The sequence below is a fragment of the Mustela nigripes genome, chromosome 6, assembly GCF_022355385.1.
Source record: "Mustela nigripes isolate SB6536 chromosome 6, MUSNIG.SB6536, whole genome shotgun sequence".
NCBI lineage: Eukaryota > Metazoa > Chordata > Mammalia > Carnivora > Mustelidae > Mustela > Mustela nigripes.
This window is the reverse complement of record NC_081562.1, coordinates 53868409-53894276: the sequence shown is the minus strand read 5'-3', so window position 1 is coordinate 53894276 and position 25868 is coordinate 53868409. Positions and strand designations below refer to the sequence as shown.

At 34.9% G+C, this 25868-nt stretch overlaps 1 protein-coding gene across 1 annotated transcript; it reads left to right on the top strand.

Annotated features, from left to right (window-relative positions):
• Positions 1 to 17150: 17150 nt before the first annotated feature.
• Positions 17151 to 25476, top strand: LOC132020597 (NKG2-A/NKG2-B type II integral membrane protein-like). Its single transcript, XM_059404739.1, has 6 exons — positions 17151 to 17269; positions 17788 to 17868; positions 18349 to 18402; positions 19987 to 20138; positions 24975 to 25078; positions 25322 to 25476. The coding sequence occupies exons 1-6, from the start codon at positions 17200 to 17202 to the stop codon at positions 25440 to 25442; spliced, it is 582 nt and encodes a 193-aa protein (XP_059260722.1). The 5' UTR covers positions 17151 to 17199; the 3' UTR covers positions 25443 to 25476.
• Positions 25477 to 25868: the final 392 nt, after the last annotated feature.

Sequence of the window (25868 nt, the reverse complement as noted above, 5' to 3'; positions counted from 1 at the left end):
AGTTCCCAATAAAGTGAATTTTACTCATATTTCCAAATAAATTGGTTTGTCCTCACCCTTATAGGGACTGCAAATGAGGGCTAAACAACAAGAGTGGTAATGTAATCAGTCAGAATTGAATCAGGGGAAGATGGATGCAAACAACTATTACCTATTTGTAAGGGAAAGCCTATTAAGAAGAAAGGCTACTAAGATAAAGGAAATCATAAAGAATTTCTTAATGTTGAAGGAGAGTACCCCAAGGAGAGATCACTGTGATACCAGGTCTACTCTGAAGATGGAATTTAGATATCATTGAAGACAAGATGGATACACACATTTATGGCAGAGATGCTCATTGTGTTGACCTGGGACAGAGCAGCTCCACAGTCCACAGGCTGAAATTGGTGAGGCTGGATCTCAGGCTGTGACTGGCAGTCAGGAAGAACCTTTGTTAGGAGGGATGGCGCACAGGGCAGGAAGCTTTGACTGGGACTGGCCACAAGTACTTGCTGGAGGGTGAATACACAGGACCTCCCCGTGAATGCAGCTGACAACCAAGCCATAGTGGCCAAACACCCTGGAAATACCATGAAACCAGGAAGAAGAGCCGTTTCTCTTACAGGGTCTCTCAATTGTCTTTTACCAGCAAAACTCAACCTCATATGAGCTAACAAGGGAGAGAAGTTTATAGGATCCTGCTCCATTATCTGAGAACAGGGCACAGAGGGATGGGTAGATATGAAGCCAAGAATACTAAATTGTTAAAAGGCACTCAGGGTTATCAGGCAACAACCACAGGGTTACTATATAAGAGCCATTCACATCTGTCCCACATCCTTACAGAATGGAATGAAAGGGTATTTTATGAATCTTTTTTAGTGGAGCACTACCAAATTAGGTTTATTTATGGTAGAGATTGGTTTCTTCTCAATCATTAATAACCAATGTCCTTCACTACTTTTTCTTGTGTGTTATTTTCCTTACCTGGATTTCAGATATTTTAAAAGACATCCTGCTTTATTAAATTCCCCAAGTCCCCACTTCTGTTGCCTTTACCCAAGCTAGAAAATACTTTGATGCAAAAATAAAATGTTAAATGTTGACAAAAACAAGAATAAAAGTATAAAGATTCTGTGTGAGTCCAATAGCTAGTTCTTGCCAGAATTCATGACAAACCTTAGGAATTTGATAATGATTCAGACATTTCTACCTCAGTTCAATTACAAGAGGGAGAGAGATTGAACACAGTTATTACTTGCAAAATAAATCCATATTTTATAAATATTTATCTCTTTGAATATAGACATTTTCTTTTTACACATATTCTTTTTTAATTGCTAAAGTCCAGAGTTTATTTAGATTTCTGTAGTTTTTACCTATGTCCTTTCTGTGAACCAGAATTCTATTCAGGACACCACATTACTACATTGAGTTGTCATGTCTCCCTAGGCTTTTCTTTCTATGGCAGTTTTTCAGACTTCCCTGTTTTGATGATTTTTTTTTCTTTTTTTTTGTCATTTTTTTTATTAAGTATCATATAGTAAGTACATCATTAATTTTTGATGTAGTGTTCAATGATTCATTAGTTGGTTGTCATTGATTCCCCCCTTTTTCTCAATTATGTTCAATTAGCCAGTGTATAGTACATAATTTGTCCTTGATTCAGTTTTCAGTGATTCATTAGTTAAGTATAACACCCAGTGCTCATCACAGCATGTGCTCTCCTCAATACCCATCTCTCTGTTATCCCTTCCCCCACCTTCCTCCCCTCTGAAACTTCCAGATTTTTTCTTAGGGTCCATAGTCTCTCATGGTTCATCTCCCTCTCTGATTTCTCCTCCTTTGGATTTCCCTCCCTTCCCCTATAGGCCTCCATACTATTGCTTATGTTCCACATATGAGTGAAACTATAATTGTCCTTCTCTGTTTGGCTCACTTTACTTAACATAATCCCCTCCAGTTCCATCCATGTAGATAGATGCAAAAGGTGGGTATCCATAATTTCTGATGGCTGAATAATATTCCATTGTGTATATATATTACATCTTCTTTATCCATTAATCTGTTGAAGGACATCTCAGCTCCTTCCACAGTTTGGCTATTGTTGACATTGCTGCTATGAAAATTGGGGTGCACATGCCCCTTCATTTCACTATGTCTGTATCTTTGAGGTAAATACTCAGTAGTGTAATTGATGGGTCATAGTGTAGCTCTATTCTTAACATCTTGAGGAACTTCCATACTGTCTTCCAGTGTTGTACCAACTTGCATTCTCACCAATAGTGTAAGACGGTTTCTGTTTCTTCTCATCCTCACCAACTTTTGTTGTTTCCTATTTTGTTAATTTTTGCCATTCTAACTGGTATAAGGTGGTTATCTCAGTGTGGGTTTGATTTGCATTTCCCTAATGGGTAGTAATGTTGGATATTTTTTCATGTGTCTGTTAGCCATTTGTATGCCTTTTTTGAGAAGTGTCTGTTCATGACTTCTCATTTTTTGACCGGATGCCCACTTTCACCACTATTGTTCAACATCATACTAGAAGTCCTAGCAACAACATTCAGAAAACAAAAGGAAATAAAAGTCTCCAAATTGGCGAAGAAGAAGTCAAACTCTCCCTCCTTACAGAAGACATCATACTTTATGGAAAACCCAAAAGATTCCACTCCCAAATTATTAGAACTCATACTGCAATTTAGCAATGTGGCAACATACAAAATCAATGCACAACAGTCAGTAGCTTTCTTATTCAGAAACTATAGAAAGAGAAAATAAAGAATCAATTCCAGTCACAATAGCAACACAAACAATAAGGTACCTGGGAATAAACCTAACTAAAGAGGTTAAGGACCTATACTCTAGAAACTACAGAACAATTATGAAAGAAATTGAGGAAGACACAAAAAGATGGAAAGATATTCCATGCTCATGGATTGGAAGAATAAACATTGTTAAAATGTCTATCCTCCCCAGAACTACTGATGCTTTCAATGTCATCCTGTTAAACTACCATTGTCAGTTTTTTTAAAAAGCTGGAACAAAACATCCTAAAATTTATATGGAACCAGAAAAGACCCTGAGTTGCCAAGGGAAGGATGAAATTCAAAAACAAAGGTGATGGAGACATCACCTGCCTAACTTCAAGCTATATTACAAAGCTGTGATCACCAAGATGGCATCACCAATACAGCATGGTATTGGCACAAAACAGACACATAGACCAACAGAATAGAATAGAGACTCCAAAAATGGACCTTCAATACTATGGTCAAATAACCTTTGACAAATCAGGAAAAAATATCCAATGGAAAAATGATAATCTCTTCAGTAAATGGTGCTGGGAAAATTAGTCAGCTCTATACAGAAGAATGAAACTGGACTGTACCTTTATACCATACAAAAGATAAACTCAAAATGGATGAAAGACCTCAATGTGAGGCAGGAATCCATCAAAATCCTAGAGAAGAAAATAGGAAGTTACCCTTTGATATAGCCACAGTAACTTCTTTCAAGACATGTCTCCAAAGGCAAGTAAAACAAAAGCAAAAATGAGCTTTTGGGACTCCATCAAGATAAAAAGCTTATGCACAACAAAGGAAACAATGAACAAAACTAAGAGGCAGCCCACAGAATGGAAGAAAATATTTGCAAATAACATTACAAATAAAGGGCTAATATCCAAGATCTATAAAGAACTTCTCAAACTCAACACTCAAAAACTAATAATACACTTTCTTTTTAAAAGATTATTTGATTTGGAAGAGAGAGAGAAAGAGAAAACAAGCAGTGGGAGCAGCAACTAGAGAGAACAGAAGAAGCAGTCTCCACACTGAGCTGAGAGCTTGATATGGGGCTGGATTTCGAGATGATGGGATCATGACCTGAGCTGAAGGCAGAAGCTTAACTGACTGTCACACAGGTGTCCCTGAACTTATTCTTTATATTCTCTGTACTGATTTCTTATACTCTGATAGAACAATTATATGAATATTTAAAATCAAATTCATACAATATGTAAATGGGAGCTGTACCTAATTGGTAAAGTTGTGTTATGAACAGCCCAAGACTGTACACTCTCTGAAAAATAAGCATTTATTTCTCATCAACAGTTTGTGCTTTGGTGGGTTTTAGTTGATCGAGGCTTGGCATGGGCTTGACTCCAGACTCCAAATTCAGCTCAGACCTTTTTGATATATTTTTTTCTTTGAAGATCAGGATACCTGGTATAGCATTTTATAGTAGAGATTAGCAGTTGGGAGAAATGTGCTCCTTAATGCCTGGACTCTGAACTCATAAGTTATCACATTCCCACTCACATTATATTGTGAAAACAAGTCACAGGGCTGAATCTGTCATTGAATTTCTTCAAGGTGTACTCTTTTTAAAGTGATCAGATAGTAGAAATATAGTTTTATTGAACAACCTAATCTACCATAATAGCTATAAGATTATTTTTTTCATTATTATTTCATGAGATAGAGAAGTTTGTGAAAGAAAAATATTAGGAAATAAATGGAAAACCAAGTACTTTCTTATCTCCCCATCTAGTTTTTTTTCCTCTGTGCCAAAATTCTTGTAGTTTTGTATAGTACTAAACATCATCACATAGATTCTTGTACTAGGGTCCTGGGTCAATTTACAAATGGAAATACGTAGTATGGGGTAAAGTTTAAGGACATTGACAATGAAATCAGGCCTCTTCAGTGTAATTTCTAAATGCACACACTAGGCTTGTGTGTCAATTACATGACTGCTCTGGGTCAGTGTCTTGTCCTGGAAAATATGATAGATATAGTTATTCACAGAATTGCTTGAAGATTATTTGAACAGTCCCTCTTGGCACAAAAGTATTCACTAGGTTAGTCATTTTGACTTAAGAACTTGATGCTTCATTTCCATCATCTATAACATGATGACCATAATAGTAATCATCTGATAGGGCTGACATAAGAAATCAATAATATAATGCCTGAAGATCCTTAAAATGCAGGCTAACCACATGATGTTCTTGCTATATGTGGTATCTTCATATTTTGTTTTTTGAAATATTCAAATAAAGACTGATTTCCAAGAACACTAAAGGTCTGAAACTGACTTCTTCTTTCACCCATCCAATTTCTATTGTTATAATATATTTGTTTAACTGGACATCAGATATATATTCTGACTTAATCACTTCCATCATGAAGATCAAAAACATTAGCATTTTTAAATATTTTTTCTATCTTTAGCAGCTTTTATTAATTTGTGTTCCTCTGCCATTCGTTTTTAATGAACTATTTGTTTTTTTATATTATTAAATTCAATTAACATATAGTGCATTATTAGTTTCAGAGGTGGAGTTCAGTGATTCATCAGTCTTATATAATACCCAGTGCTCTTTACATCACATGCTTTCCTTAATGTCCATTACCCAGTTACCCCATCTCCCAATCTCCTCGCCTCAATCAAACCTCAGATTATTTCCTATGGATAAGAATCTCCTATAGTTTGCCTCCCTCTCTGATTTCATCTTGTTTTATTTTTCCTTCCCTTTCCTTTTGACCCTCTGTTTTGTATCTGAAACTCCACATGTAAGTGACATCATAGGATAATTGTCTTTCTCTGATTGACTTATTTCACTTAGTGTAATACCTTCTAGTTCCATCCATGTCTTGCAAATGGTAATATTTCATTTTTTTTAATGGTTGGATAGTACCCCATTGTATAATATATACCACATATTCTTTATCTGCTCATCTGTCAATGGACATCTGGGCTCTTTCCATACTTTAGTTATTGTGGACATTGCTGCTATAAATATTGGGGTGCAGGTGCCCCATTTGGATCACTACATTTATATCTTTGGGGTAAATACCCAGTAGCACAATTGTTGGGTCTTAGGGTAGCTCTATTTTCAACTTTTTGAGGAACTTCCATACTGTTTTCCAGAGTGGCTGCACCACTTTGCATTTTCACCAACAGTTTAAGAGGGTTTCCCTTTCTTCTCATCCTCACCAACATTTGCTATTTCATGACTTGCTAATTTTAGCCATTCTGACTGGAGTGAAATGGTATCTCTTTGTTTTGATTTTATTTCCTTGACGCTGAGTGAAGTTGGATATTTTTTCATGTGTCGATTGGCCATGTGTATGTCCACTTTGGAGAAATGTCTGTTCATGTCTTCTGCACACTTCTTGACTGGACTATTTGTTCTTTGGGTGTTGAGTTTGTTAAGTTCTTTATAGATTTTGAATACTAGCTCTTTATCTGATTAGACATTGGCAAATATCTTCTCCTATTCTATCAGTTGTTTTTTGGTTTTGTCTACTGTTTCCTTTGCTGTACAAAAAGATACTTGAATTTGAAAACAGGGTTTTAAAAATGGAATACATGTTTATGTATGGACCCTAAACAAGAGTAAGATTTCTGTACATGCATTTCCATTTTTGAAATCAAGCTGCAATTATTTTTCTCTTATTGGTCAAGAACCCCATCCTCCTCACCCAGAGTTTTACTTTGGACGTATATAATGGTTGTCTTTCTTGGAATTGGAGATGTTTTTAAATGAATTTTCAATGTTTGGCAAGATAGCCTGTTTGGTTACTAGATTTGGGGAACCTAATGGTGCCTAGAAGAAGAAGACAATGAAATTCCCTTTTCCTTCCAGTGCTGAGTATCCCATCTACATATATGTAGTTCTTACCATGGAGAATGGAGAAAAGTAAGAGACAAACTACTTAATATTAACATTCTCATGTGGAAAGCCTTCCAATTTTCTCCCAAAGTATTTTTACATATCTGCATACTTCTGAAAAAGTGCCTAACATCTTACATGCTCCCATGTAAGAAGCCATGGGAAGTCTTTGGTAGAGTGAGCTTAAGTGGAGGATCCACCAAAAGCACTGGAGATATGTAAACATTGAACATTATTTTCAGGAAGTTAATCAAGTGTGAAGTCAGAATAAGAAGAGTCATGGAGGGGTGCGTGGGTGGGGCAGTCAGTTAAGTGTCTGACTCTAGATTTTGGCTCAGGTCATGACCTCAGGATCATAAGATGGAGCCTGTGTTCAGTTTCATACTCATTGCAAAGCCTGCTTATGACTCTCTTTCCCTCGCCTATACCCAGCCCCTAACTTTCAAATAAATAAATTTTTTAAAAAATGACCATACTCTCTTGATGATTATAGCTTTGCAACATACCTTGAAGTCCAGAATTGAGATGCCTCCTGCTTTGGCTTTCTTTTTTCAATATTCCCTTAGCTATTTGGGGGCTTTTCTTGTTCTATACAAATTTTAGGGTTGTTTGTTCTAGCTCTCTGAAAAATTCTTGTGATGTTTTGGTAAGGATTGCACTGAATGCATGGATTGCCATGGGTAGCATAGCTGTTTCAACAATATTTGTTCTTCCAATCCATGAGAATGAAGTGTTTTTAAATTTCTTTGTGTCTTCCTCAATTTCTTTCATAGGTGTTCTATAGTTTTTAGATTACAGGTCCTTTACCCTTTGGTTAGGTTTATTACTGTGTATCTTATGGGTTTTGGTGTCATTGTAAATTGAATAAATTCCTTGATTTCTACTTATTCTGTTTCATTGCTAGTATATTGAAATGCTATTGACTTCTGTGCATTGATTTTATATCCTGCACCTTTGCAGAATTCCTGTACGAGTTCTAGTGATTTTTATTTTTTTATTTTTTTTTTTGGTGTAGTTCTCTGGATTTTCTACATAAACTATCATGTCATCTAATAAGAGTGAAAGTTTGACTTCTTTCCATTCTTGATAGGAATACAAACTGGTGCAGCCACTCTGAAAAACAGTATGGAAGTTCCTGAAAAAGTTCAAAATAGAGCTACCTTATGACCCAGCAAGTAAATACACTACTAGGTATTTATCCAAAGGATACATTGTGATTTGAGGGAGCACATGCACCCCAGTGTTTATAGCAGAAATGCCCACAATAGCCAAAATATCGAAAAAGTCTTGATGTCTGTCAAGAGGTGAATGGATAAAGAAGAAGTAGTATATATAGAATGGAATATTACTCAGCCATCAAAAAGAATGGAATTGCACTGTTTGCAATGATGTGGATAGAACTGGAGGGTGTTATGATAGGCAAAATAAGTCAGTAAGAGACAGTCAAATACCATGATTTCACTCATATATGGAATCTAAGAAACAAAACAGATAAGCATAGGGGAAGTGAAGAAAAAATATAAAATAAGATGAAAATTGAGAGGCAAACTATAAGATATGCTAAACTCTAGGAGAAAAACTGAGGGTTGTTGGAGGGGAGATGGATAGGAGGAAGGAACAACTGGGTGGTAGTCATTAAGGAGGGCACTTGAGGTAATGAGCCCTGGGTGTTATAGCCAAATAATGTATCATTAAATTCTACCTCTGAAACTTGAAAGAAAGAAAGGAAGAAAGAAAGAAAGAAAGAAAGAGGAGTAAGAGAGAAAAGAAAAGGAAAGAAAGAAAAGAAAAAAGAAAGTCTCAGATAATTCAGGGAAATAAAGATCAACATGGTAGTTTTCTCTGTGTCTAACTTTCTGAGAATATACATTAGGTGTTGAATATTATGGGATTGTTATTCTAGTTCCCAGAGATAAGCAATACTCATTTCCATACTAGATTCAGAAAAGATGGTGCCTTTTATAATTTACTGTGGTTGCAGCAGAGGAGAAAGTGTATTCTTTGCAGGCACTCAGTTCCAAAAAAAATGAAAAGGACAAAGCTGTGTCTGTCCACTCTTGTGTAACAAATTTATTAATCTGAAAATTTTATATTCTGAAAATTAATGGGTTTTAAGTTATGGATAAAATAAGAATTTAACATTAAAAGTTGTTCCTCTCCTCTTAATTAAAACCATTGCTTCTTTGTGGATCCTCTTAAAGCAATATGCAAATATTTAGCTTTTGTCCTCCTCAAATGCTCTGGCTTGGATAAGAATAATAATGGAATCTGAGAGGGGATCAAAAATAATTTTTTAAAAGAATTTATTTATTTATTTGACAGACAGAGATCACAAGTAGGCAGAGAGGCAGGCAGAGAGAGAGAGGAAGAAGCAGGCTGCCTGCTGAGCAGAGAGCCCAATGCAGGACTCGATCCAAGGACCCTGAGATCATGACCTGAGCTGAAGACAGAGTCTTAACCCACTGAGCCACCCAGGTGCCCCAAAAATATTTTTCACAAGAGAGATCAACGTGATAATATCAAAAGTTATAACACATGTAATTAGCATCTTACAAGGAAAGGGAAACAATTAGCAGAAGGTTATTTTAAGAAATAATGGCTGAAGCTAATTCAAATTTGTTGAAAAACACCAAGTTGAATTCAGAAAGCCCAGCAAAACCCAAATAAAACAAATAAAAATTAAATTACAGGCATTGTAGTTATACTTCTGAAATAGACAAAAAATATTGAAAGCAATGACAGAATAACAACACTTTATATGCTTAGAAATTCATTAGAAATAATTAAATGTAGGGGATAATAAAATAATCATCTCAAGTAAAAAAAAAAAAAACCCTGCTAACGCAGAATTTGATATCATTAATAGCTTTAAAGATGAATGAAAATTAAGACATTTTCAAAAAACTTCTCGGAAAATCCATCACCAGCAGACCTGCAGTATAAGTGTTAAAGAAAGGAAACTTGTCAGGTTTACATGTAAGTTTCATTAGAAAACTGGGTGTTATACTCAACACTATATTAAAAACTAATGATACAGTATATGTTGACTAATTGAACATAATATTAAAATTAATCAATTAAAATTAAAAATATAAAAAAAGAAAACTGGGTATTTAGGGTAGCATAAGGATATGTAAAGTTATAAATATCTAGGTAAATAGGAAAGACACTCTTCTGCTAGTTTCCTTGCAGTGTGCTAACTATTCAAAGCAAAATTTGTAAGATTCTTCCTGTTTTTACAATGTTCATAATAAGTAATACATATGACAACTATATGCCATAATGGGTAGAGGAGAAGATCAACAAACCTGTTCCATACAGGATTCTTAAATTGGACAACTAATTCTACCTAGACTGTGGAAAGTTAAGAGTATATACTGGAATGTCTTCCATCTTTTTGTGTCTTCTTCAACTTCTTTTATGAGTGCTCTGTAGTTCCTCGAGTACAGATCCTTTACCTCTTTGGTTAGGTTTATTCACAGGTATCTTATGGTTCTTGGTGCTATAGTAAATGGAATCGATTCTCTGATTTCCCTTTCTGTATTTTCATTATTAGTGTATAAGAAAGCCACTGATTTCTGTACATTGACTTTGTATCCTACCACATTGCTGAATTGCTGTATGAGTTCTAGTAGTTTGGGGGTGGAGTCTTTTGGGTTTTCCGTATAAAGAATCATGTCATCTGCGAAGAGAGAGAGTTTGACTTCTTCATTACCAATTTGGATACCTTTTATTTCTCTTTATTGTATGATTGCTGTTGCTAGGACTTCTAATACTATGTTGAACAAGAGTGGTGAGAGTGGGCATCCCTGTCATGTTCCTGATCTCAACGAAAGGCTGCAAGCTTTTTCCCATTGAGGATGATATTTACTGTGGGTCTTTCATAGATAGATTTTATGAAGTTCAGGAATGTTCCCTCTATCCCTATATTTTGAAGCATTTTAATCAGGAATGGATGCTGGATTTTGTCAAATGCTTTTTTTGCATCAATTGAGAGGACCATATGGTTCTTCTCTCTTCTCTTATTAATTTGTTCTATCACAATCAAAAGCTTCTGCACAGCAAAGGAAACAACCAACAAAACAAAGAGGCAACCCATGGAATGGGAGAAGATATTTGCAAATGACAGTACAGACAAAAGGTTGATATCCAGGATCTATAAAGAACTCCACAAACTCAACACACATAAAACAGAAAATCATATCAAAAAATGGGCAGAAGATATGAACCGACACTTCTCCAATGAAGACATACAAATGGCTATCAGACACATGAAAACATGTTCATCATCACTAGCCATCAGGAAGATTCAAATTAAAACCACATTGAGATGTCACCTTACACCAGTTAGAATGGCCAAAATTAGCAAGACAGGAAACAACATGTGTTGGAGGGGATGTGGAGAAAGGGGAACCCTCTTACACTGTTGGTGGGAATGCAAGTTGGTGCAGCCTCTTTGGAGAACAGTGTGGAGATTCCTCAAGAAATTAAAAATAGAACTTCCCTATGACCCTGCCATTGCACTATTGGGTATTTACCCCAAAGATACAGATGGAGTGAAAAGAAGGGCCATCTGTACCTCAATGTTTATAGCAGCAATGGCCACGGTTGCCAAACTGTTGAAAGAACCAAGATGCCCTTCAACGGACGAATGGATAAGGAAGATGTGGTCCATATACACTATGGAGTATTATGCCTCCATCAGAAAGGGCGAATACTCAACTTTTGTAGCAACATGGACAGGACTGGAAGAGATTATGCTGAGTGAAATAAATCAAGCAGAGAGAGTCAATTATCATATGGTTTCACTTATTTGTGGAGCATAACAAATAGCATGGAGGTCATGGGGAGATAGAGAGGAGAAGGGAGTTGGGGGAAATTGGAAGTGGAGGTGAACCATGAGAGACTATGGACTCTGAAAACAATCTGAGGGTTTTGAAGGGGCAGGGGGTGGGAGGTCAGGGTGCCAGGTGGTGGGTATTATAGAGGGGTTGTATGGACAGAAGGATAGCATGGAATTAATGGAGCACTGGGTGTGGTGAAAAATAATGAATACTGTTATGCCAAAAATAAATAAAAAATAAATTTTAAAAAAAGAGTATATACTGGAATCTTAGAACAACCACTAAAAATAAAATGTAAACAGGGATAGTCTAGAAGCCAATGTACTAATTGAAATGGAGTTCTAAAAAAATATTCAAATAATCCCAGAGAAGGCAGGCACAGAGTGCACAAAGAACAAATAAATTATAAATCCAGTAGTATGTAATTTTGGAATTAACACTTATATACTATGAATAATATATAAATGATATCATTAAGAAAAGAATTCTTCTATCCCAAATTCCTACTCTGTTTTTTGTTGTTGTTGTTGTTCACCATAAATACGTGCTATCTAGATTAAATTAGTATTTTTTGGCATTTCAGTTTAGGCTGCCTTCCCTTGAAATGGATATAGTATTTCCCAGACTACAAAGAAATGGGTTTAAAAAGAAGTGTTATGTTTCTTATTTTTAAATCTCCAAATATAATTAGCAGATAAAAAATAAAGCCCTTATCTTTCATCCACATAATCATTGCCATTATCTTCCACATAGTAAAGAAAAAAATCCCTATATGTACAGTTTATCATAGACAAAAATAATTTCCCAGAGTTCAGTGATCATTTTTGCTGAAGATAAAGTTCTGTGGCTATTCTCAACCCAGGCCACAGAGGATTTGGAAGCTACAATAAAAATTGAAAATCATTCAAAAAAAAAAAAAGAAAAAAGAAGAAGAAAGAGAAGGAGAAGAAAAGTAAAAGAGAAAAAAACCCAAATGATAAAATTCTTGAATATTGATTATAAAGTAAAAATATTTAGGGTCAATAAATGTATAAGGGATACAGAGGGACCATTAAAAAAGAAGTTAGTGTCTGAGGGTTGGGTGATGGGGAAAACCCAGAGAAATTTGAAAAAGCCAAAAAGAAGTATTCTAGAAATGTAAATCAAAACATTTAAAAGAATAATTGGTGTAGTGATTAAAGAACAAATTAGAAAGAATTAAGGAGAAAGTAAGTGAATTGAATGAACACTTGAAAACAAGAGAAAAGGAGGGAGAAACTATAAAAGCTACTTAGGCATGAGGGATAACATTTGCTGCATGGGTCAGGATCATAGGGAAAATTCAGATAAGCCATATTGGAAGAGAGCATATGTGGTGGTAGTCAGGACTGGTAGTCCACTGGATCCTCCCATTCAAGAAACACAGTTCATCACTATTGGAAAAGATACCTTTAATGAACACCATGCTGCATCATAGTAAAACTATTTTTAATTTCCATCCTTCCATTTTCTTTAAAAACTATGACAAATTGGATTTTTGCCCCAATTATTCATTGGAATAATTCCCTATTTTATACATAAAATAATAAAATCTCATTTTAGTGATTAGCAGCAGCATTTGACAAGAGTGGGTCTTTCATTCCTACTAGAAACAAGTTTCTCACTTGGTACTCAAGGCAATACCTTTTCTTAGATTTGAGTCCCATCTCATCATTACACCTTTAGTCTTGTTGCTGATTTCACCTCTTCTCCTCTTCCTCTTTACATGAGAGAGTCGCAGAGCTTATCCTAGAACTTCCTCTTACTTATATCCACTTTAAGTTCCTCGGTGGTATTCTCAGTTATGTAGTTTTAAGCAACACATGCAAGCTGAAGAGCCCAATTTTATGCTTTCTGCCCCAAACCTCACCATTCATCTCAGGGCACTGATATTTGAGTCCCTATTCAACTGCTCCTCTTGTGTGTTTAATGGATTAGTCACACTTGACATATCCAATCCAAACACAGTCTCCTAATCACAACTACCTCATGTACAGTCTTTTCCATCTTAGTGAATGGAAACAGATTTTATCTGTTTTCAGATACTCAAGGTACAGCACATGCTTCATCCATGACTCCTCTCCTTTCTCATGCCACATTCTCACATTAGAGTCTTGTTAACACTGACTTCAAAGTATTCCAGAGTCCAATCTCTTATCACCATTGCCATGCTTTACCTTAGTCCAGACCACCCCATATCTTGCCTGTAGGATTTTGCATTTCCCTTTTTTTGCTCATAATTCTTGAATTTCATCTATATGCCAAGTTGAGACTAGTAAAGTATAATCAGAGCATCTTACTCATGTGATCTTGCTTCTTGATAAAGAAGGGACAGCCTTACTTAACAAAAACCTGGGTGATTTGAGCCCTCTTCCAACATGCTTTGTAATATAGCATTGGTCAATATTTTCTTCATTATCTACTCCAAACCTCCAACCAAGGAGTCTTTACAGACACATTATCACCATGAAAATTCAAAACCAAAAATATGTTATCTCTCTCTTTTTGTGCTATGTGTGTAACTGTGCTTTTTACATAGAATGAGCAAGATTTTTTTACTACCAACATCACAGGAATTCAATTATAAGAAATATTATTAAAAAACATAGACCAACAAATGGGACAACCTGAAATGGATAAATTCCTTGAAACATGAACTACCAAACCCAAAACAGGAAGAAATAAGTAAGAACCATATGATCCTTTCAACAGATGCAGAAAAAGCATTTGACCTTGTGCAACATCAATTCACAATTTATAAAAACCAAAGAACAAAGAACAAAAAACCTCAGTAATGTAGGGATACAGGAACATAATTAAAAGTAATAAAGACCACATATGAACCATGCACAGCTAATATCATCCTCAATAGAGAAAAATCGAGAGCTTTTCCTCTATATTGAGGAAGAAGACAGGGATGTCCACTGTCACCATTGTTATTTAACATAGTACTGGTGGTCCTGGCCTCAACAGTCAGACAACATAAAGAAAGGAAAGGCATCCAAATCAGCAGGGAAGAAGTCAAACTTTCACTATTTGCAGATGACATGATACTGTATAGAGAAAACCGAAAAGACTGTATGAAAAAATTACTACAACTGATCCAGGACTTCAGTAAAGTCACAAAGTATAAAATCAAATGTACAGAAATCTGTTGCATTTCTGTAGTGCAGTAATAAAGCAGCAGAAAGAGAAATCAAGGAATCGACCCCATTTACCACTGCACCAAAATCATGAGCTACCTAATAAAATTCACAAAAGAAGTAAAAGATCTGTGCTCTGAGTACTATAAAACAGTAATGAAAGAACTTGAGGTGGACACAAAGAAAGTATGTAATGCCAAGACTACGCAACCCGTGTGAAAATAGAGCTTACATACTATTAAAAGACCTGAATTTTCAGGTCTCAGCATTTGTGACTGAGAAAAAAGCAAGCTAACAGCATGGGTGGTCAAGCCTCTGACCCCAGAATCTTGTGGAACATAAACATTTCTCAGAGTCATGTCGCAATTAACTGACACACCACAAGCTGAAAGTCTCGGACATTCTGGAGGTGTGTGATGAGATAGTGTCTTCAAAACAGACCAAGTGTAAGGATTTCCTGTTCAAATTTTAAGTCACACATTGATAAAGAATCTACCTTTTCTACTACTGCTTCACTTTGAAAACTTTGAGAGCTGGCGGTCTGGGAAGACCACAGATACTATCTGTTTACAAGAGTAACCTGGTCTCCCACTGCAAGATGCATGACTTTCTGCCCAATAGAAGGTATGTGTCACTCCTCCACTGTCTCTCTCCTAGCCACCTCATTTTTTTTTTAATTTTTTATTTTTTATAAACATATATTTTTATCCCCAGGGGTACAGGTCTGTGAATCACCAGGTTTACACACTTCACAGCACCTCATTTAGTGTGAGATTACAAATGCTGGGTGGGATACACCTGAGGTACAACTAATACACAGTGAAATCACAGAGGACACTGATTATCCCTATTCTAACAATTCTGGGTCACAAACAGGAGTAAATATGAAATATGTCAGAGAATTTCTTGAAGTATTCAAATTCTTGCCCGTGGAGAAGTAATCAAGTATATACACACACATATAATAAAGGTTTATAAATCAATATAATTTCAAGTGAAATCTTATAAGCATCATGCATGACAAGGTACAGTTAATTTGGATCTGACATCATATAATTACACATATTTTTGATATTTAACCTAGCCCAGGCTTTAAAAATAGTTTTTAAAATACAATCTTGCAAGCATGAAGACTAACTATAATTCCTCATATACTTTCTTAGTTAAATAAAACCAGTTTAATTTTTCATATCAGGATGAGGAAACTTCCATAATATGGTAATTTAAACTTACCTATAAACAATGATAAGATTTCTAAAGCATTTGAACAAAACTTTGCAAAGTTTTACTGCATTGATGAAACAAACACTCCCATGAATCATGTTGCATGGTCTAACTGATATGAGTCAGAAACAGTAATATGGTATGGTGCTAAAAATATAATTAAAACAAGACTTAAAAAATCTGATTAATCTAGGTGTTTTACATGTATCACAGCTTACATATTTTTATTCCCATTATAGATTAGTAAACTAGATAGCTGGACATGAAATAACATTTAAAAGATCACACACTGTAACTTTGAGAGCCAGAAGTGATTCTAGAGTTCACGGACTGCGGAGTCAATTGTGTGAATTATTAAATTTAAATTAAATATTAAAATTATATTAAATATTAAAAGTTAAATTAAATACTAAATTTGATTTATTACAATTGATTACCCAATAAAGTTACCTTCACTGCCTTTGACAACCATAGATTGTTTCTGAGTTCACAACAACACTATTCTTCCATAACTGATCTCTACTTTTATTTATCATTTTACAGTTTCATATGTTGGCCATTATCAGTTTCCATTTTCTGGTGTCAAATAAGGAGTTTAAGAAATCTTTTCTGTCGTTTTGTTTTGTTTTCAGTATTGTTTATGTTTTGGATAAGTTTAGCATATCATGTAGCATTTTTCACCAGATACAATATTTCTTCAAAATTTAATGATTTCCAGAATTCCACAATTATTCAAAATAAAAATTCATTTGATAATACCTCAATGCTTTTATTAAGTATATATAAGTCACCAAATAAAAGTAATTTACTTCAGGAATTTCTTGAATACACTAACACTATTATTCCCCCAACTTTAGAACATTCAATCTTTAACCATCCATGGATTTTAAAACTTATCATAGAAAATTAGTCTCATTGTTTCCTAATAACATCATTTTAGTTTTGACCCAGCTATTCTAGCAGTGTTAAAATGTGTTATGGAATCTGACTTTAGGTTAATAAGGGCGTCATTTGTTACAAGTTTCTTTATTCCTCACTAATTTATTGCTTTTCATTGCTACACAATAATATTGCATCAAACATAGAATATCATTTTAAAAATCACTTATTATCTGATGAAACCCTTATTTCAAGCTCTGAGGAAATCGGAACCAGAGTTTTACATCATTCAACTACAAAGGAGTGTTACCACTTACCTCGCACTCCACCTGGTGTGACTCCAGCAGGGCTCTTGTCATTACCTACACTGTTTGTCAACTACATCAGTCCAGTTTCCATACAGCACAGGCCCTGAGATCTCTCAGCTGCTGAAATGAATAACCAGAGAGAAAACCTCTCAGAACCAAATCTGGTTAAGAATGCAAGAAGACAACAGTCCAAAGGTAAGGGCACTAAAATCTCTAATTCAGTAACTGAGCAAGGAATCGTCTGTGCAGAATTAAATCTTCAAAATAAGATCTGCAAGGGAATGACAAGAACTCCCACTGCAAAAATAAAGCACACAGTAAGGCACAACTGTTCTAGGATGTGAACTTGGGGTGCAGATGTGTGGGGAAGAGTAGGGAATGATTTCATGTATTTTTCATTTGTGAGGATCAGAACTTGAAGCTGGAATAAGGTAATCTTATTTTTGAGATCTGAGGAATAATTTACTCCAGCATTGTTGTAAATCACAGTCCTTGACGAACAACTCACGGAGCATTATGCTTACTAACAGTTAAATGGTATATTGTGAGGAAGATTACAATGGTAGATATGGGTTTGTGGTCCATGTTTATACCTATGATTCCCTTTGCATCTTTGGTTCTCTTGTATGTAAACTGTCTAAACTTTAGTCTTTATCCACCTATCCTTTCTCACTGTTTCATTTCTCTCCCCACATACCTGCCATTATCTCTAGAGAAGATCGTTGCTGGGAGTTTGGGAATCATCTCCTTTGTCTTGATGTACATTGTAGCAAGAATGATAACTTCTCTTCCCTGTGAGTAAACCTTTGAATGATTGTAACTTCTCTTCCCTGTGAGTAAACCTTTGAATGATTCAAGAATGCACTTTTTGTTTGAATGATCATCAGTGCCTCTAAACATTTCAAGTACCATTAATGGAACTTTCTTTTTCATGTATGCATTTAGACTAAGTGTGAAGCACTTATTCTGAATTTCTCAAAAGTATAAATAACAATGGTTGTAGAAAAAAATACATATGTAATTGAGAAACATGGGTTAATTCTTGAGATTGGTTAAACCAAATACTGTAAGTGCTGAGTTTTGGTTCTTTAAGCCTTTTAATTATTTTCTCCAACAAGTTCATTACTTTATTAATTACTTACTGTAAAATCAAAATTATTACAGACTTTTCTAATTCTAAACAATACACCAAAATTCAAATTAAGAAACTCAAATCATTGTGCTTTATTTAGTTTAATATTAAGTTTGTATGAGGATTGCTTTAATTTTTCTAGTTACTGATGGACCGGAGCAGAACAAAATATCTCTTGAAACAAGGATCCAGAAAGGTACATCATCATTTTCAAAATTCCGATATTAGTACAGTTTTTATTTTATCTCTATCATAGGTTAGACAAATATGATAATAGAATTTTTCTTTATGTTATCAGTCACCATACAGCACATCATTAGTTTTTTTTTAATTTTTTATTTTTTATATTTTATATATGGACATTGGGGAGGGTATGTGCTTTGGTGAGTGCTGTGAAGTGTGTAAACCTGGTGATTCACAGACCTGTACCCCTGGGGATAAAAATATATGTTTATAAAAAATAAAAAATACATCATTAGTTTTTGATGTAGTGTTCCATGACTAATTGTTTGCATATAACACCCATGCTCCATGCAGTCCGTGTCCTCCTTAATACCCATCCCTGGGCTAACGCATCCCCCCAACTCTCCTCCCCTCTAAATCCTCAGTTTGTTTCCCAGAGTCCATTGTCTGTCGTGGTTCATCTCCTCCTCTGATTTTCTCCCCTTCATTTTTCTCTTCCTTCTCCTAATGTCCTCCGTGCTATTTCTTATGTTCCACAAATAAGTGAAACCATATGATAATTGACATTATCTGCTTGACTTGTTTCCCTTAGCACAATCTCCTCCAATTCCATCAATGTTGATGCAAAAGTTGGGTATTTGTCCTTTCTGATGGCTGAGTAATATTCAACCATATACATATTACATCATGTATATGGATCATATCTTCTTTATCCATTTGTCTGCTGAAGGTCATCTCAGCTCTTTCCACAGTTTTGCTATTGTGGATATTGCTGCTATGATAGATGTTCTTGGGGAAAATAAATTAGAAAATCATGTAATAAACTTTTAGAAATCATGGTTATAGGAGAATACTACTTCTTATGAAACAGTATAAAGAAATACTCATTTAAAATCACTATACCCATGGGATGTCTGTGTGGCTCAATCAGTTAAGTGTCTGCCTTCAGCTCTAGCCATAATCCCAGGGTCCAAGGATTGAGTCCTGCATCACTCCCTCCTCTGCTCCCCCTGCTTGTGCTCTGTATTTGTCTTTATATGACAAATAAATAAATAAAACCTTAAAAACTATTTCATAAAATCACCATACCCATAGTCATCAATTGTCTTGAATTTCCTCCTGCTATAAGATGCTGAGAGATGGGCGCCTGGGTGGCTCAGTGGGTTAAAGCCTCTGACTTTGGCTTGGGTCGTGATCCCGGGGTCTTGGGATCAAGCCTCACATTGGGCTCTCTGCTCAGCAGGAAGCCTGCTTCCTCCTCTCTCTCTGCTTACTTGTGATCTCTGTTTGTCAAATAAATAAATAAATCTTTTTTAAAAAAGATGCTGAGAGATAAGTCACTTTACAATGCCAAAAAAGTGATTTTGTTCAGTGACACAAAGGACATATAGAGATGGACATTTTTGTCTGTTTGCTTTATATGGGCACATAAATTAGGGTATGAAAGTATGACTCTTCTTTGAGTGTTTTTGTGTTTTGTTTCATTTTTATTTGCTTGTGAGGGTGCATGGATAAGTCATATACATGTGAAAGCATACACGTTGTAAATTTTTAAAATTTGAAAGTTTTTGGATAATGCCTCATAACCTTTGTTCAGTATATAGCTGTAGCCATTGTCCAAAAGAGTGGATGACACATTCCATCAATTGCTATTACATTAGCACTGAAAGAAAATCATGGAATGAGAGTATGTCAGCCTGCGCTTCTGAGAACTCTACCCTATTCTCCATAGAGGATGAAGAAGAATTGGTGAGATTTCAGATGCTTTCAGATTTTATTAAAAGTTTATCAATTAAATTATATTTTTAGAGTTCATTCATCTTTGTGTACATATTTCTAGTTTATTTGAAGTCTGTTACTATTCCATAGTTTGACTACTGTATTGTATTTATATTTTATGCCTTTATTGTACCTTTGACAATTATCAGTTCTTGTTTTTAATAGAAAATCCTCCTTCTATGAATGCTCTTTTACCTGAAATAACTTTACTATTTAATTTTACACACATCAAAGAAACTAAACATATGATTGTACAACTTGATCACAGAGTAGTTAGAACCACGTAATTACAAATCAGGCATGAAATAGAAGTTTCAAGTCTTTATACAGTCCCACCCATTTTAACAATGTGAAATACCTTTGCTTGTTTTTGGACTTTATATCAATGGAATCATGCAGTGACCATTTGTATGTGTGTCTCCTTTCACTCTCACATGATATTGTGGTCCATATATATTATCACATTTGTATATAGTTTGTGAATTTTCACCGCTGCTGTCTTAAATGAATATGTCCTTGAAAAACTATTCTCAGAAACTTATTTCCTTTTTAGTATGTGGGAATTATAAATAATCACTTTATGAAAAGACATTTCTATGTCTTTTAAAAATATTTATTTATTTATTTATTTATTTATTTATTTATTTATCGAGAGAGACCATAGGGAGGAGCAGATGGAGAGGGAGAGCCAGAGAATCTCAAGCAAACTCTGTGCTAAGCACAGAGCCCAACTTGGGACTGGATCTCAGGATCCTGAGCTCATGACCTGAACTGAAAACAAGAGCCAGATGGGGACACGCAGGCACTCCAACCTTTATATGTCTTTCCCACAAACTGTATTTATGCTAATTTATTATACATAACCACATAGAATATAGTATATTATATTTATGGAATGTAACTATTGTACTTGTCATAATAAATAATAATGTATAATGTAACATTATGATTGTGTTTACATATAATTATAATACTGTTTCTTTTAACCATTAGTATAAAATTACATGGTCAATTTTATTTGTTTCTTTTAATATATTTAATTATCCCTATACTATTCTAGTATATTGTGTAAATACACATTGTACAGAATAATCTTGTTATCCAAAATTCAATGGTCTTAGAAAAAATAATACAATAAGTTCTGGTGCTTATGCAAATAGTATCTTTTTTTGGTCTGTGAATCATTTGGATATTCTCTGTGAGGATGAGAAGTGCTCGAGTGTGTCTCTTGTTCATTTCTTTTAGGTGGTGCTTTCTTTTCCTTTCTTAGACCTTGTCATATTTTAGCTATGAGAGTTTTAGGAGATGGACATAGCTGTGACTTGCATTTGTACTCCCCTGTTGGAGTCTTTTAATGATCAGAATTTCAATGTTATCATTGAAGAGAGAGATAAATTTATCATTTTGGATGTTAGTGATTATTTTGGACCTATTTCAGGAATATAATTTCTTATATTACTTCCAAGATTTACCTTTTTTCTTTATTTCTTTATTTTTTACTTTTAATTAGGGTTTATGATCCACTTGGAATTTATATTTTGTGATGCTGTGGGATGATGTTAGTTAGCAATGGCAGTTCAGAGTATTCACTGGCAGTTCAAAATATTCATTTTGTCATTCATACGATTATGACACTTGAAAATTCAACCAGCTATTGGCATGTATCCCATGAGCATTCATTTGTATACACATTATACTACAGTAAAATTACCAAAAGAAAATACTATGAAAATGTGCAAATAGGCTTAAAGCTAGACATAAAATTGAAAACATCCTACCAAATACAACTTGTGATTTTTATTTGCATTTATCTGATCATTAGGGATACTGAGCATCTTTCATAAGAATTTTCCCCATTTATTTTCTCGGACAAAATGTTTATTCACTTTTTTTGCACATTCTTTAATTGCCTTATTTGGATATGTTGTTGTTACTGACCTGTAGGATTCCTTATATATTTTGGATATGAACCCCTTGTCTGATGTATGATTTGCAAGCGTTTTTCCCCATTCTGTCTTTTCATTTTGTTGATCATACCTTTTGGTGCACAAAAATGTTTTGATGTGCTACATTTGCCTACAGTGAATTTTTCCTTTGTGGTCTGTGATTTTGGTGACAGACCCAAGAAATCATTCCCGAATATGATGTTTACTTTTCCCCATGTTCTCTTCAAGGAGAATTATAGTTTTACACTTATGATTAGGTCTTTTCTCCATTTTGAGTTAACTTTTGTATATGGTGTAAGTCTTTGCCTCCACCTTCATTCTTGTGCATAGGGATAATCAGTTTCCCGTCACCATTTATGAAAAATACTGTCCTTTCCCTGTTGGCATCCTTATCAAAATGAAAATACATGGACTATGTGTCTGGATATATTTTGAAGTTTGGTTCCATAAAGGATATAGGACCTTGGGCTTTGTGTTCCTTTGTCTGGCTGATTTTATCCACTCCCATCTGAAATAGTGTGCAGGGTGCAGGGCAGATACAGATTCTGCGGTAGATGATGTGGTCTAAGGCTGTGGGAGGTGGAGGATATTATCACCCATTCCCTGATGTTCACACTGACTTAAGTCACCTCATAATCCACCCTGTTCCCTCAAGAGCATTTCTTTGTCTGTGTTTGCAAATGATTTTTGGTGGTATCATTATGATACCTTGAGATGTGGATTTGTATGTAATCATTCCATTAGTAGTTTCCTAGCCTGTGGTGTCCATGAATATTTTTTGATGATATTTAATAAGTATTTACTCATCATGACTTAAGATTGTTGTTCTGCTTTTTTGTCAGTTTGTACTTAGACCTATGTTGGATTTCCTGAAGCTGTTTTGAAGATCTATGAACTCTATTAATTTTTCTCTTTTCTTCCCTCTCTCATCTTATAGGATGAATAACTTCTTTTACTCCTTCCTCAATTTCACCAACTTTTTCTTCTGCATATCACATAATCTATAGAGCTAATAAGTGAATTTTTCATTTCAAGTATGTATTCATAAACTCAGAATCTTCTGGGGTTTATTCATAGAGTTTTATTATTTTATTGATATTTCCTACTTACTATATTGCTGCCATCATATCTTCACTTAACTATTTGAACATTGTTTTCTTTATAATTTACATGTATTTATAAATATTACTTTAAAATACTTTTTTTCTAACAAATGTAACATCTTATCCCAGTAGAAATTTCTATTGGCCTATGCTTTCTCATAGCATGGAAGATATTTTCCAGTTTTTTGTGTGTATTAATTCCCTTTAAAGATATTTTTATTTTGTTTTAGAGACAATGCAAGAGAGAGATAAAGAGACAGTGCAAGTGGGTGGAGGAACAGAGGGAGAGGGACAGAGAGAAACCCAAGCAGACTCCACATTCAGCATGGAACTTGATGTGGGGATTGATCCCAGGAGCCTGAGATCACAATGAAGCCTAAGCCTGAGAGCCTGAGCCAAAATGAAGAGTTGGTTGCTTAACCGAATAAGCCACACAGCTGCCCCATTTCTTAATTTTTTGGAAGACATTTTTGATAATACACCTTAGTGAACATTCATTCTATTTCATTTTTCATAGATTTATTATTTTCTTGTATGTTGAATAAACTTTACTGCAGAATTTTCTCTAAAGTTGATCTCCTGATATTTTTTTTTAGTTTTTTCCAAATTCATATTGTTTATTTTTATTTTTTAGCCTATCTTCCTGGGATGATCCTTGTGAATTTTAAGCTTAGGTGTCAACCATCATTTTTTTTAAAGTCTGTATCCAGGGATGCCTGGGTGGTTCAGTTGGTTAAGCTGCTGCCTTCAGCTCATGTCATGATCCCAGGGTTCTGAATCGAGTCCCACATTGGGCTCCTTGCTCAGGGGGGAGCCTGCTTCTCTCTCTGCCTCTGCCTGCCTCTCTGCTTGCTTGTGCGCTTTCTCTCTCTCTCTCTCTCTCTCTCTCTGACCAATAAATAAATAAAATCTTTAAAAATATATATTAAAGTCTGTATTCAAATATGACAAGACAGTAGGGCTTCCACCCTCTTTCAGGTGATGTGTGTATGTGTGTGTATGTGTACACACACATATACACGTGCACACATGAGTGTAGAAAGGGAGTCCTCATACCTTTATAGCAGTTCTCAAGTCTTCTTCACCTTTACTTCCTACTAGGATCATTTTGGTCTCCTCTCCCCATGCACATATTTTCTATCAGCCAAGAGTGTATAGAGAGCTCATGTCATCTCTTCAGTCACACTTTCCTTTATCAGACCTTCCCATTATATTTCTGGGGGTGTCACAGTGCTGGACACAAAACCACAACATCAGACTAGTAAAAGGATATGTTTTTCTCATTCATTACCAAGCAAAATAATCACGTTGAACTGAAAAGTCAGTGGGCTCTCTCACTGTCTTCCCCACTGCTAACCCCTGTGGCACCAACACTATTGCTCTCTGCAGCTTCTCCAAACTATAAAAACGACCACTCGTCTTGATCACTGAGCTGGGGTGGGCTGGTGAGGAGCCACAAAGCAATCCCAGACAATAACAATCCTAAGCAACAAATATGATGCTTCTTACTTGAATCTCTAGGATTTTTTCCCACTGTAAATATTTCATGAATTATCAATTTTCAGAACCCTGAAATTGTTATCTTTGTAATTTTGTTGTCTTCCCTTACACCTACTTATAAGGTAGTTTTGTAACATGTCTACTGTGTAACATTAAAATTTGAAAGATTCTATAAGGCAAGAATTAACTTTGTTACTACAAAATTCAAATGAATATGAGTTTCTGTTTGACATCTAATAAAATTTGTTTTCTCACAGCATTTGTTAGGCCTCTTCATTTCTTCTTCATGGCTTGGAGTCTCCCAGAAAAGCAATAATAATCCATCTGTGTGGCCAAAACACTCAACTTTCTCTTCCAAAGCGTAAGTTTCTTAAGAACTTTTGTATTTTGTACCTTAAAAGAATTAATCTTACAATGAAAAACAGCACTATGTGAACAATTATATAAACACAATTGTTGAAGTGTTTTCATAGTAAATTATATGGGAAATATTCTGATTGAGGTATATAACTATTAGTTGAACTAAATTGTTAATTCATCAAAATACTATGGTGTATAAGGTATATATTGGTAAGATTAATGAGGTATAATTCTCATATTTCAGGTTGGCAGTATCATCAGAGAGTGACCGGGTTTGTCCATATTTCACTTTTGGACTGGAGAAAGTTTTTTTTACATCTTGTTTAGAAATTAAAACATATGCTTGTAAGCACCAGGCATTTTAGTTATCTAATTTTGGTGTAATGTTATCTCACCATATATAAAGAACATGTTTCTCATTTCTCCAAAAGCCATGCAATTATTGTCTCAGAATCTTTTTCAAATATGATTTTTAGAGAAGTTTTATGTTCACAACAAAATTAAGAGCATGTTACAGAGTTTTCTTCTATTGCCCCTGTCCACACACCTGCCTCTCCCCCATTATCAACATCCCTCACTAGAATGGTTCTTTTATGACCAAAAATGAATCTACAACAATGTGTCATAATCATCCAAAATTTAGTTTATACATGAGGTTTCACCCTTGGTGTTGTTGAACTGTTTTTCAAGATTTATTTATATTAAAGTGAAAAAATATATATACTAAGGTACATATTATACATTTATTAATCTTTTGCTATTCACTAAAATAATTATATATATAAATTGAA

Excerpts from the sequence above, each read along its gene's own strand:
- LOC132020597 (XM_059404739.1), top strand. The coding sequence starts at position 17,200 with ATGAATAACCAGAGAGAAAACCTCTCAGAACCAAATCTGGTTAAGAAT. Across the intron at positions 18,403-19,986 it reads TGAAACAAGGATCCAGAAAG|TATATAGCTGTAGCCATTGT; the intron begins GTACATCATCAT and ends ACCTTTGTTCAG. Across the intron at positions 20,139-24,974 it reads TAGAGGATGAAGAAGAATTG|CATTTGTTAGGCCTCTTCAT; the intron begins GTGAGATTTCAG and ends GTTTTCTCACAG.